At 35.3% G+C, this 13930-nt stretch overlaps 2 protein-coding genes across 2 annotated transcripts; both read right to left on the bottom strand.

Annotated features, from left to right (window-relative positions):
* Window positions 1-7245: 7245 nt before the first annotated feature.
* INS49_013220 (uncharacterized protein) lies at window positions 7246-10223 on the bottom strand (the record flags this gene model as incomplete). Its single annotated transcript, XM_043173920.1, has 2 exons — window positions 7246-7316; window positions 8726-10223. The coding sequence occupies 2 exons, from the start codon at window positions 10221-10223 to the stop codon at window positions 7246-7248; spliced, it is 1569 nt and encodes a 522-aa protein (XP_043020865.1).
* A 1635-nt stretch (window positions 10224-11858) lies between these two features.
* INS49_013219 (uncharacterized protein) lies at window positions 11859-13604 on the bottom strand (the record flags this gene model as incomplete). Its single annotated transcript, XM_043173919.1, has 5 exons — window positions 11859-12151; window positions 12211-12614; window positions 12683-12898; window positions 12959-13191; window positions 13257-13604. 5 exons carry the CDS (start codon window positions 13602-13604, stop codon window positions 11859-11861), a joined length of 1494 nt encoding a protein of 497 aa, XP_043020864.1.
* Between the last annotated feature and the right edge of the window lie 326 nt (window positions 13605-13930).

The following is a 13930-nucleotide window of genomic DNA, read 5'->3' as shown; positions in this document are numbered from 1 at the left end:
AAAAAAGTTTTATATCTTCTTAAATAAACTTCTTTTTTTTATTAATTTTAATTAATAAAAGCTATATCTTTATTTCTTTATAATAATTAAAATAATTATATTTATAATAATTAAATTAATTATATATAAAATACTTAACTTTATTTATTAAATTTATTATAATATTAATATTTATTACTTTTTTATTTTAAATTTAAATATTATTCTTCCTTATTATAATATTAAAAACACTTTTATATTATTATAAAATAAAGTAAAAATCCTTAAATATATTTAATTATTTCTTATAATTAAGCTAAGCTTTTATTATAAAAATTAAGCTATTAATTATTAATAATAATTTATATTTATTTAGCTAATTTTAAGCTTTTATTATATAAGTTAATTAATTAAATTAAATAAGAAATTTTATTATTTCCTTTTTATAATATTATTATAATATAATTAAGCTAAGCTTAATATATCCTTATTTAAAAGGATTTTTAAATATAAAATAATTTTTTTTTTAAAAGCTTTTTAGCTATCCTTTAAATATTTTTATAAAATTAATATAAGATAAAAATTAATTATAAAAAGTTTTTAATTAATTAAATATAACGTTAAGCACTAACGAACAACGCACATTAGCGAGCAACGCACTTTTCCCAGAACTATTATAATATATCTTATAATCACGTTTTCTTGCGTTATATTTTAAAATAAATAAAACAAAAGAAGATAAGATTAAACTTGTTATCCAAGCTCTTTAAAATAACCCAAAATTAAGCAAATAATATATAGCTAATATTTACTAAGTCCTTAAATCTACCCTTTGCCATAAAATGGCTAGTTAAATTACATAATGCAATACCTATCTTAATAATAAGAAATTAATAAAAATAAAAAAAAAGATGCTTATTTAATATATACTTAATTAAGATTTGCAAGGATACTTGCTTATTTTTAAGGATATTAAAGATATAATGAATTCTTTGCTTTGCAATTATAATAATAACGCCATTAAGATTAATTAAGCAAAAAGACTTATTTTATTAAAATTATATCTTAAAATATATATTAATTATATATATAATTATTAAAGGGCTTTATGCAAAGATCTTAATATAATAAATATATAGTTTAACCTTATATTTAATATATATAATAAATATAGTATTCTTAATTGCAATACTTATAACTTTAATAAATTAGGCTTTATAATAAGCATTAAATTACTTAAAATAATAATTATATATTTTAATTAATAAAGATAAGCAAAATAAATATAGCTTAGGAATTAATAATAAGCAATAACTATTAAATTAATTAATAAGGATAAATAATATAAATCGCTATTTTTAATTATTAAGGCTAAGATATACCTTGCAAGCTAATATATTAAGAGCAACCTTTTAAATAATTAAGTAATTAAAATAAGCTTAAATAAATAAATAAGTAATAAAATTATTATAAAATAAATTTAACACTTTAAAAAATATATTATATTATATATAAAGAGCATTTACTAATTATTAATCCTTAATAAACATAAAAGCTATTATTTTATAAATTTTAAGCAATATTATAAGTTTAAGAATATTATTATTTTTTATATACTTTTTTATTTATTTTATTTACTTTAGCTATTAAATATTAAGTATTTTAATTTATTAAAGAAGGCATATAATATAGAAATTAATTAATTTAATAAGGCTTAAATTACTTATATTAATAAAATAAAGTTCTTTCTTACCTTTTACGTTATATATAAAAGGGTTTTTAAGCTAAAAACCATTAAGAAAGGTTTTAAAAAAACAAGCCTTATTCTATTTAATTAAAAAGCTATGCTTTTTAAGCTAAATATTAAAATTTAAATATTAATAGCTATATTAAGCTCCTTAGCATTACCTATACCTTAAGTTTCTTAAATATTATATAACTTAACATAAGCAGTTTTTTAATTAACTTTAATTAAAAACTAAATTTCTTATTACTAAGAAAGCTTCTTAATACTAATTTTAACTATTATTAATAGGTTAATAAAGAGTATATAATTATTAGCTTATATAATTATACTTTTAACTTAAGAAATTAATAATCTTTAAGTTATAAATGCAGTACTTTTTAAGTATTAAAGGGCTAAAAAATATATATATATAAAATAAAGGAGTACTTACTATATAAGAGGTTAAAGAGTTAATTAATAAAAAGGAAAAGGGAAAGCAGCTAGTTAATGAAATAAGTAATGGCGCTAAGGAGTTAATCCGCGATAAACTAATAAAAAGATAATATAATAACTATGGCGAAACTAAGCATAATGCGCGAACCTATGAGAAAAATATAAAATAATCTATAAATTCCAATTTTAATTAAATTTAATTAATTTTTTTTAATTATAATGCTGTAATTTAAGTTATTATGCTCTTAATGCTAAAAAGTACGTCGCTCATTAATATGCATCGTTCATTGGTGCTTAACGTTATAAAAAAAATTAAGTCTTTTTAATATTAATTGCCTTTTTATTTATTATAAACTTAGCCCTTATATTTATTAAGTAAGTTGCTAAGTATTCTTAAAATAAGAATTTCTTAAGATAAGAAAAAGCTTAATAAGCTGTTATTATTCTTTTTAAATTTTATTATATTAAGTTTTATATAATTATATAATAAGTTTATAATATAAAAAAACTTTAAATATATATTATAAGTTAACTTTAAGGTATTTATTATAAAGTGCTTAAATAAAGTTTATATTTAAAGTATAAAGGAAGAAATCCGCTTTTTATTTATATTTACGCTAAAGCTTATTCTTATAAGGCTAAAGCCTATTAATTAATTATAATGGGCAAAGCTTAAACCATAATATTTTAAAATATTATTAAATTCCCCTTTAATTTTACCCTTAAATTGCTTAATATAAAATAACTTTTAATAATTTAACTTAATTATTTTTTTAAAAACTTAATTAAAGCTCTTAAAATATATTAAATATTCTTAAATTATTAATATATTTATATATTAACGCCTTTTATTATTATTATTATTATTATTTCTTTAATTTAATTAATAATAACGGTAAAATTTAACTTATTACTTAAATTTTCTTTATATTATTAATATTATTAATTAAATAATTATATAAAAAAATTAAAACTTTATTTATAATTAAATAATATATTATTTAAATAATTTATAATATTTATTTAAAGCTTAAATGTAAGGAAATATAATATTAAGTTAAATTTAAATATTTTTATAGCTAAATTATTATTATTATTAATGTTATTTACCTTATATTTTAAAAAAAAGTATTATAAATTATATAATCCTATAAAGATTTAAAAAGTAATACTTTATACCTTTTTATAAGCAAATAAATCTTATCTTTATATCTTATAAGTAAATTTATAATTTTATATACTTAAAGTTAAAAAATATAATTAATAAAAAATATATATTACTTTATAATAAATAAGCTATATATATTAACGTAAAAATATTATATTTTAATATATTTAATGTAAATATAATTTATAATATATATATATTATAAATAAATATTTATTAATTAACCTTATAATTATTATAAAAATCCTTTTATATATAATATTATTAAAAAATAAAATTATTATAAATAAATATTTTAATAATAATTTATAAAGAATTAATAATGATTATATTATATTATAATTATAAAGCATAAAAATTATTATATAACTTTATATTAATAAAATCTTCCTTTTTATTTAAATTATAATAAAAATTAATTTTATTGCTTACTTTATATATAATAATATTTCTTTTTATTATATTATTATAATAAGAAAAGCTTTATAAGTTAATGCAATACCCCTTAAAGCCTAGGGTGGCAGGCCCTTGTTGGGCCCTTAATAAGCCTGCAAAAGAATCCCTTTGGCAATTAATAGGTTCCTTTCCCTTTTAGCGCAGCGAAAGATTTCGTGATTACATTAAATGGTAGCTATAACTAACCGTTTACGTTAAAAAAAGTGGAACCGTACCTAAAAACTTACGTGTATAATTAGTTTCACATTATATTAATAATGCAAGGGCATTAAGTTTAATTTCTAGCTATATTAAATAAGTTAATTTAATATAAAGAAATTTAATTATAAAGAGGCTTATAATAAGATATAAGTTATAAGGGGCAACCCCTTAAAAGGCATGCTATATAGCTTATTGCAAATAATATTTTAATTATTTTATAAAGGGTATTTAATGCAGTACCCCTTAAAGCTTAGCGTGGTAAGCCCTTATTAAGCCTTTAATAAGCCTATAAAAAAGTCCCTTAGGCAATTAATGGGTTTTTTTCCCTTTTAATATAGCGGAAGATTTTGTAATTATATTATAAGCTTTTAAAATTAAGTTAATTAATTAATCGTTATATCTTTTAAACCTTAATTTTATTGAAAATATTAAGTTATTATAAAAAGGTAAATTAATAATAATTATAATATTAATAACCTTAAAAGTAATTTTCTTAAAAATATAATTAATATTATTTAAATAAATTTAAATTAAAACGTTTTATAAATAATTTATATATTTATTTTAAAGCATTATTAAAAGTATTTATATAAAAAAAAAACTTATATGCTTTTAAATATTATAAGCTTGCCTTATGCTTTTAAAGCTAAAGGTATTTAAATAAAATATATATTTAAAGTATAAAGGAAAAAGTTTACTCCTTATTTATATTTATATTAAAGCTTATTTTTATAAAGTTAAAGGTTGTTAATTAATTATAATAAATAAAGCTTAAATTAAAATATATCTTTCTTTTTTAAGTTTTTATAATAAGTTTAAAAAGGTAGTTATTTAATAAAAAATAAAAGATATTATAATTTAATTATAAATTTAACATTACTCTTTATTTAATTATTTAATTATATTTTAATACTTTTTAAATATATTAAAGGCTTAGCTTATTTTTTATAATTAATATATTTTTAATGCTTATAATTTAATATATTAATTAAAATAAATTAATAAAAAATAATTATTTAAGTATAAATTAATAATTAAATTAATAATATTTTTATAATCTTTTAATTTAAGCTTTTTATATAAGCTTTTTTATTTTAAACCTTAAGGTTATAAATTTATTATATAATGTATAATTAATTAATGCTTAATTATAAATAATTTACTTTATTAATAAAGAGTTTTTAAATTTTAAATATTTTATAAAGCTAAATTAATTATATATAAAATACTTAACTTTATTTATTAAAATTATTATAATATTAATATTTATTACTTTATTATTTTAATATTAAGTATTATCTTTTTTTATTATAATATTAAAAATATTTTTAATTACTTTTTATAATTAAGCTAAGCTTTTATTATAAAGATTAAATTATTAATTATTAATAATATCTTATATTTATTTAATTAACTTTAAGTTTTTATTATATAAATTAATTAATTAAATTAAGCAAGATATTTTATTAATTTTTTTTATAACGCTATTATAATATAATTAAGCTAAGTTTAATTTATCTTTGCTTAAAAGGGTTTTTAAATATAAAGTAAATCTTTTTTAAAAAGTTTTTTAATTATTCTTTAAATATTTTTATAAAATTAATATAAGATAAAAATTAATTATAAAAAGTTTTAAATTAATTAAATATATAAAAGAATTAAGCCCTTTTAATATTAATTACCTTTTTATTTATTATAAATTTAACCCTTATATTTATTAATTAAATTATTAAGCATTTTTAAAATAAGAGTTTCTTAAAATAAAAAAAAGCTTAGCAAGCTATTATTTTTTTTAAGTCTTATTATATTAAATTTTATATAATTATATTATAAGTTTATAATATAAAAAATCTTTAAATATATATTATAAGCTTGCTTTATGCTTTTAAAGCGAAAGGTGCTTAAATAAGGTTTATATTTAAAGTGCAAAGGAAGAGGTTCGCTCTTTATTTACATTTATGCTAAAGCTTATTTTTATAGGGTTAAAGCCCGCTAATTAATTATAATGGCAAAGCTTAAACCATGATATTAAAGAGGAATATATATATAATTATATATTTATAAATCCTTATCTATTTTTTAAAAGGTTGCTATATTAAATTTATTATATTAATCTATAAAGGTATATACTTATTGCGGAAATAATAATGCAGATCATTGCTAGGGAAGATTTGGGATCCTTACACGCTGTATGAAAATAGACAACATCCGGACCCACTGGAGCTGCAACCGAGAGTCGCCACAGGAACCAACGTCAAGGCAATGTCGCGGCTCAACCAACATTCATAGATCGACAAAAAGACCCGATTATTTATTGGCATACATAACCTCACGCTGCATGCTTCGTGGCTAAATCGTGTTCGCTGCCTTCAGACACTTCCACAGCCCGATGTGATCAGCCGCTTCTGCCAAGTTCCGGTGGTTATGGTCCGGACCGAAATGATGCAGTGCCGACAGATCCGAAGAAAAATCATGGTAGCGAGTCTATGTTGGCTCACTTTGCAAGTACATAAGTAGATAGACCGTTGTAAGTGTGCGCGCGTAAGAGCTGAGCCAACCAACACGTGCAGCAACCTGACAATCCTTCCTGTCCACCTCGAGCCCCCGAGTTCTGCATCCTGGGAGCTCTTCTTGGCCGTCGTCAGGATTTTCAAATTTATAACCCAAATGGACTTCCCGCCAAGTCGCGCTGGCTCATTCAACATCAGCCGTCCATGGTACCGTTTGGAAAAACCGCCGTATTGGCCTGAGGTTGCTGCACTGTGCCGCAGCGTAATTGAAACCCTGTTGGGAATCGTACTCACCAGACGAAGTGGGTGCAGAACAACGTCAAAGTGAATGAACCTCATCACCAAGATTGTAAGACACTCGCAACACTGGCTCTGATTGAGTTGCTGATTTCAGGCTCGTTTACCGTTCCAAAGATACACATCAATTTGCGAAAGAGTCTCCTTTTCTCTGCCGCCGCAGTCGGCGCTGGCCTGAGGCTAGCAGAGGCCCAAGAGGTCGTCGAAGGCGGCATTGCAGCATTGTATGGGACGTCTAAGCAGGGGCCTTGGCACGAGGGAAAATCTGACTTTGACATCCTCCTCCAAAGCCCGAATGCAACAGGCAATTTTCCTGTTCCGGGTCCCAGCATTTCAAGTAATGCAACAGCCTCCAACACATCTGAAGGCTGGTCTTGGACTAGTAAGTGACGTCGCCGCGGCACCCTATCATTCATTCTGCCGTGCCTAAGCGCACGCCCTAGTATGTGGTCGACTCAGCAAACAGCAAACTTCTGTTCCCTCATGGCCTTCTTCTTGAACCCTATTATACGAGTCCTCGTGCTGACTAGACACGTTAGTCAGCGTTCTGGCCGACTTGCCGATCCCCCCGTCCGTGGCCCATGACGGCGAAGAATTCTACACTGGAGGAAAGCTGGTTTTTAACAGCCCATTCTCACCGGCCAATGACTCTTCGACTTCCAACGACGCAATTGACGACAATTGGATGGTCTGTCTCTAAGAATGGTCACTTTGGAGCGCCGCCTACCCAGCCCCTTTGCGCGCAGACAACGGGTCCTGCTCGAGCGTGCTAAGCTCCGAGTGCATCGCCGCCATGGAGCAGGAAGCCACCTCAAAACATACTTCTAGAGGGTGCTCGTGCCCGATAGCCAGGGAGATTCCAGAATGCGCTGAGCTTGGAGACAACGTCGAACTTTTTAGCAGTACTTGCGCCGCCGCCTGGTACAGTGCGTCCGATATCCGGGCGTGGGGGGTTGACGGGCGGGAACAGAGGACTTTCGGTGACGCCTATGGGCGTGGGTGTGGCAACGCTACCTCATACAACCATATCGAAAGTTTAGCATGGCCCGTCATGGCCAGCTTCCGTGAGCTAAGGACTGGTGGCCTGGTGACGGCCAAGTTATCGTGCCCTCGGGCTGAGACGGCTACCGAAGGGAGCATGGCGCCAACTGCCGAGGGTCTTGACGGAGGGGATGGCCAAGGTCAGGAAGGTGACGAAGGTCAGAACGATCAGCAGGGCGGCGGGGGCCGGATCAATGCAAACTGGCTGGTACTCGGAGCCTTCCTGACAGCGACTATGCTCACTGGTTAATTTTGCTATTTGGAATGCATCCCAGCATACACCAATCGCGAGCTTTGCTACGTTTGCTCCAGCATGTGAACACATCAGTTCAAGTAATTCATTTCGCCTGTTGATAGTGATTTATATGATTCAATATCTTCAACGTAAATGACCATGAGCAATTTCCCGTTTGGCACATGGGACAGGCGTATCTACTCTAGGGTATGTCCAGTTCGTTGTTATGGGCGAGAGTGACTATGATTTCAGACAGTAATCCCATCTAGTGCATCGACCCCACAAGGACAACCCTGACTGACCTCTTCAGTTTAATCCCATCATATGCCCAACATGTTGCCAAAATGACCTCCTCGCCCGCTCTATTTGGCCCTGCTCCACCGCCCATTCGGCTCTTAAAGCAGCCCGTTCGCTGCTCCATCTGTGCATCTGCGACTCGAACCAATTGTCCTGCCATGCATCCTGCGGGTTAAAGCTCTCTGACCGGGCCCAGGAGTCTTTGAGTGCGCGCTCCAGATCCTTCAGCCCCCACCATATTGGCCCCAGGCTCGATGGGTGGATTTGCCATCGTGTGATCTCCAACTCGCCACCGCCGCCGCCAGTACTTCTGTCATGATGTCTTTGCGACTGGGGTCGTCGTTTCCCTCGGCTATGCCGACGTCCTGTGTATCTCTTTCCCCACGACAGCACCGTTGTCAGATCGTCGGCCAGCTGGACCACCTCATCGTCCCACCGGTCCAGGCGGTTCAGCATGCCTGGCAAGCCATCTCGAAGTTGGAGGAGGTAGCCCCTGAGGAATTTCAGATGATCCGCCCCGTCTTCGACCGCCTTGACCATGCGGTCTGCCTTATTGGGGTCAGCCCATGAGTGCCTGTTCCAGTCCCAGTCCCAGTCGAAAAGTGAAGCCTCATCGTCCGTAGCGTCGTAGCCGTTGCTGGTCGTCTCGAAAACCTCAGTGTTGTTGACCTCTCTCAGTAAGATCAACCACTCGCGTGCCCCTGGCAGGATGGCTGAGGCAAGCATATCCGAAGTGGTATTGACTATGCGCGTCTGCGATTCAAGCTCCACTCGGATCCACCGGTTGCGCCATTGCGACGGGGTCATCGACGACAACAGCGGATCAGCCCAAATGCCGAACTTTGGCAACTCATTTGGCGAGTCTATGAGATTAGTGCCACGCAGAATGTGCAGAAAAACGGCTGTGAACGAATCGAGGTCGCCAGGGTAGCCTGTTGCCGCCCTCGATGCCAGCACCTCAAGCTGCACGCCACCAATTTCTCCCCTGCGGCGCAGGTGCTGCATAAGTCGCTCGGGCTGGCTGTGCGTGGCGATATCGGCAGTAAACAGGATCAAAACAATGTCGCGGAGGAGCTTGAGCTCTGCCTCCATGTCGGTCATCGCCGCCTTGACCTCCTTAAGCAACCCCCTCTGAAAAGCGTTGCTGCGGCTGGCGGTCTTGCTCTCCCGGAGGACAGACCAGATCTGATTACAAGCAGGCTTCATCTCTTCTTCAAAGCTCCGAGCCGAACGCAGGAGTCTATCGCGTTTGTTTGCGGCCTCTGCAGAGCAGCGTATGTCCTGGGGACCAGCATGTTCGGCGGCGTCATTTTCGGCGGGCTGCTGGCTTGCGGGATCGGTTACGCCACACGAACGCTCCTGCTGTGCAAGCGTAAAAATCGTCTGCTTCGTTCCTTGCATCATGGTCCTACAGATACTGTACGTGTCTGCCCTCAGCCAGCCCATAAGATCAGCCGTCCTGTTGGACGGTGGCGACCGGGCTATATCTGTAAAGTCCGGCGCCGTGACTTCTTCCGATAGAATGCGTGCCGTGGTGACATAGCGAGCCTTGAGGAAACGTTGGGGGTGGCTGGTAATGCGGTCGAGGACATTGACCATGTTGAAGTCATGATAATAATCGCTGCGGTTGGCACCATCGCGAATTCGGTCGTCACCATCTGGTAGCAACCTCAGCTCGCCTTGTACCAGAGGTGTGGGAAGGCCACGTCCACGAGCTGAGCCGCCGCTAGTGTGTCCTATCCACCAGGCATCTAGACCCCTCTCGGTGAAGGGAAGAACCCATATGAGGCCGTAATACAAAAACAGGAAGCCCAGGGCCAGCTTGAGCACTGCCGCGGGATCGATCACTACTACCCTCATCGCCGCCGGGTCATCCTCCTCCCTCCTTCGAGGAGGCATATCTACCTGCACCGATTAGAAGTTCTTTTCTATCGATGTGGTGTGTTATATTATCCTGGTGAGGCTTTGGTTTGGGCGTTCCTTTGGTTTGCGAAGTTGGAGGCTAGATGTGCTCTCTTTAGGCAAAGGAGTTGGCGTTGGAATAGGTAAGCTGCGCTTGATCCCCTTTTGGCAGCCAGTCATACCGACTCTCAGACAAAATCTAAACATCTGTCGCTTCGGCGAATAGATAGAATGAACTTGCTTTGTTTCAGTTGACAAACGCCTACTTAGGCTGCAATGGCTGCAACCAGGCAAATGGGCAGAGGGACAAAGCACTGCTAGACTTGAATACATCGCAAATGAACAAGAAAAAGCTTGAAGGAGTGAATAAGTACTACTTTCCCGCTATCTGGTAATAAATTGAAGTCAAAACCTTACAGGGGCTCAACCCTGAGTAAATCAACCATCAAAGGCTGATGAATATTACTAAACAACAATGCTAGAACCTCTTGGACTACCATTTTCACAGTCCAGTTATCTTTAGCCATATCTAAGTTAATCATCCATCAAATTACCTCTTCTATTAAAAGCCCGGTGCGGTTCCCCGAAATTGGTACCATACGGACCTCCGCAAGGCTATGGGGGTAATATTAATTGTACCTAGGTTTTAAAAAGCCAGCCGAGGGGGTTATGATTATATTATTAGCCGGGGACCTTTAAGGAATCATACCCAAGGATAAGCATAGCTAGGAATAGTGACTTGAGGTGATTGTGAGGAATGACTTATATCTGCTATCAAGCCCTAAAAGCTATTTTGATTCCTAGGGGGGATCCCTTAAACCCCCCTTTAATACGCTTAGCCTTATTACTGTGCACTTCCCTTCTTCAACCCATAGGTATAAAACGATATATTAATTAACTACTCCCTACACGAGAAACATTTTGCAGATTTATGATATTAAACTCAACCGCCGCTGTGAGCGCCCCTTGCAAGCTCGGGTCACTCCCAGCTACGCTTAACAACATCTTCAGATACTTTATTGCGTCATGAACACACCATGGTGGCAAATGGAAATGATTTTGAGGATACCAATGTATTGGTTCCTTTTCTTAGCACCAGCTGAGTATGTTGGCTTCCATTCGTTCTTCAACTTAAGGAAGGTAACGGATCCAAGTCTTCATAGCACGTCCATGCTTCTTCAATATCACTAGAATAGCTCTAGTTGTCTAGGTGAACGAAATTAGAGTGAAATGAATTCCAAGAAATACCAAGGTAACAAGACTCCTATAGATAGCATTAAGAGACATCACAGGCCATACACTATTTTACATGTTTTATAGTTAAAGTCATCTGTCTATAAAAGTATGCTCAATATCTAGCTGTTTCATCCTGGTGTAGAGGACTCAGCAGTATTTCCTGCGTCATTTTGTTTTCACCCCAATTGTTGGTACTATGATAACCCGCCCAATGTGAAATGTGGTGGCACCTTTACACTCATTGGTTACATTAACAAGAGTAATTGAGCGTGTGATCTGATGAGGCATGAAGTACAACATGTCAATTAAAATCAGTTCAAACAATACTAAACTAAGGAGCAAAGAGTTTGTTAATTATTACGGCAGCGACTTGTTCAGGAACAGAGTCTGTACGTTGCAAAATGCCTTAAGACCGTTGAGTCCCCACTCGCTCCCGATTCCACTTTCTTTGTGACCACCGAATGGGGCTATCGGCGAGATATCAAAGTGCGTGTTGACCCAAACGCTGCCTGCCTGTATCTCCTTGGCGACACGAGTGGCCTTTCGGATGTCATTCGACCACACGGAGGCTCCGAGCCCCATGGTGGTATCGTTAGCGCGATCAATTACGTCCTCCTCGTTTTGCCAAGTTAGAAGCGGAACGATGGGACCTATGTGAAGATTAATCTCTCGATATAGAGGATAAAAGCAAAGAATATTAAAGACATACCGAATGGTTCTTCAACCACGATGCGTGACTTCTCCGGCGGCCGATCGATGATGGTCGGTTTGATGAAGTATCCTTTTTCCGGCTCATCGGACATCTCGCCTCCGAGAGCCACCTCCCAGCCCTGTTTGGCAATGTCGTTGAAGAAAGTCTTCACTCGATCATACTGCATACGGTTCTGCAGTGGCCCGTGAGTGATCCCTGGCTGCGTGCCCTCGCCGAAAGCGAAGCTTCCTGCATGCTTGACCATGGCCTTTTTGAAATCTTCGTAGATGGATTCGTGGACATAAATCCTCTTCAAATTCAAGCAAATCTGACCGGAGTTCAGAAACGCCCAGATTGCGATCTGTTGCGCCACTTTCTCAACATCTATGTCTGGAAAAATGATCGCAGGATCATTTCCGCCCCTGTGCGACAATTCAGCTTCACGCTTCCGTTCGAGAAGGGACCGTAGCTAGCTTGGGTAGGCACTCACAGCTCGAGAGTCACACGTTTTAGTGTCTTGCTGGCACTTTGCAATACGGCTTTCCCAGTAGCCGTAGATCCCGTGAAGCTGATCTTGTCGATGCCGGGATGGCTCGTGATCCACGGACCGAGGTTGTCGTCACCGCTAAGAGACTGGACCACACCTGGAGGGAAGAACTTCTGTGCCAGTTCAGCTAGCTTCAATCCGCAATACGGAGTGAACGGTCTATGCCCCACTTGTCAGCGGGAAATGGTTCTGATCCTATGGAGGAGAGTGTTGGCTCACGAAGGCTTGACGATAATGACATTTCCGGTCAGGAGCGCTGGCGCGATCTTGCCCGTGGCGAGCATCAGCGGAAAGTTCCACGGTATTATGGCTGCCACTACACCAATGGCCGTGTACCGCGTGATGACCGTTCTCTTCTCGTTGTCCTCGATGACATCTTCCGGCAGTGGCAGGTCAGCCATGCCCCTGATCCAGGCGATTGCCGAATCTGTTTCCGCATCTGCTTGGGGGATCTAACCAATTAACCTCAGCACATGCGCATTGTCATATCGTGTTCATGGCCCAAGTTCAATCTCACAGGCTTTCCTTGCTCGGTGATGAGCAGGTCGCGAAACTCCACCCTCAGCGAGTCGATGGCGTCGGCGAATGCCAATACCGCACTCCGCCTATCGTCGTATGGGGTTTTGGACCAGGTCTTGAAGGCGGCCTTGGCTGCGGTGACGGCACTGTCGAGGTCGTCTTGAGTTGCTACTGGGACCTCGGCCAATGGCGCAAGAGTGGCTGGATTAACGCCGTGGCGAGTTGCCTTTGTAGAGGTGCTCTTGCCATTGATGATCTGTACAAAATTGTCGTTGAAGTCCTTTTTTGAACCCGACTGGCCGTTGAGATGGATGGACCCTCCGCCGTTAATCACAGTTGCAGACATGATGTACTTGAAATGCAGTGTGGGTGTTTCGTTGTGGTGACTACTATGAAGGAGAAGATTTTGATTTCGAAAGAAACCCCGCATGTGCTGAAATACACAAGTGGGGGAGGCCATTATATAGGACAAGATGAAACTCTCTTGGTGATTACGAATGCCCCCTCACCTAGTACACGGCCACTTCATCATAACAAAGTCCTTGGCTTTGGAACATCTGAATCAACTTGACCTTGTCCCAGAGTTTTGATTCGGTGAGAAGCCCGTGAGGTAAGAGTGACCTTTTCCTGAGTTCTGTAGATCATTCCAATACCCGTATCTTCAAACTTCGG

Source organism: Diaporthe citri (assembly GCF_014595645.1).
Source record: "Diaporthe citri strain NFHF-8-4 chromosome Unknown scaffold_7, whole genome shotgun sequence".
NCBI lineage: Eukaryota > Fungi > Ascomycota > Sordariomycetes > Diaporthales > Diaporthaceae > Diaporthe > Diaporthe citri.
This window is presented reverse-complemented; position numbering and strand designations above follow the sequence as displayed.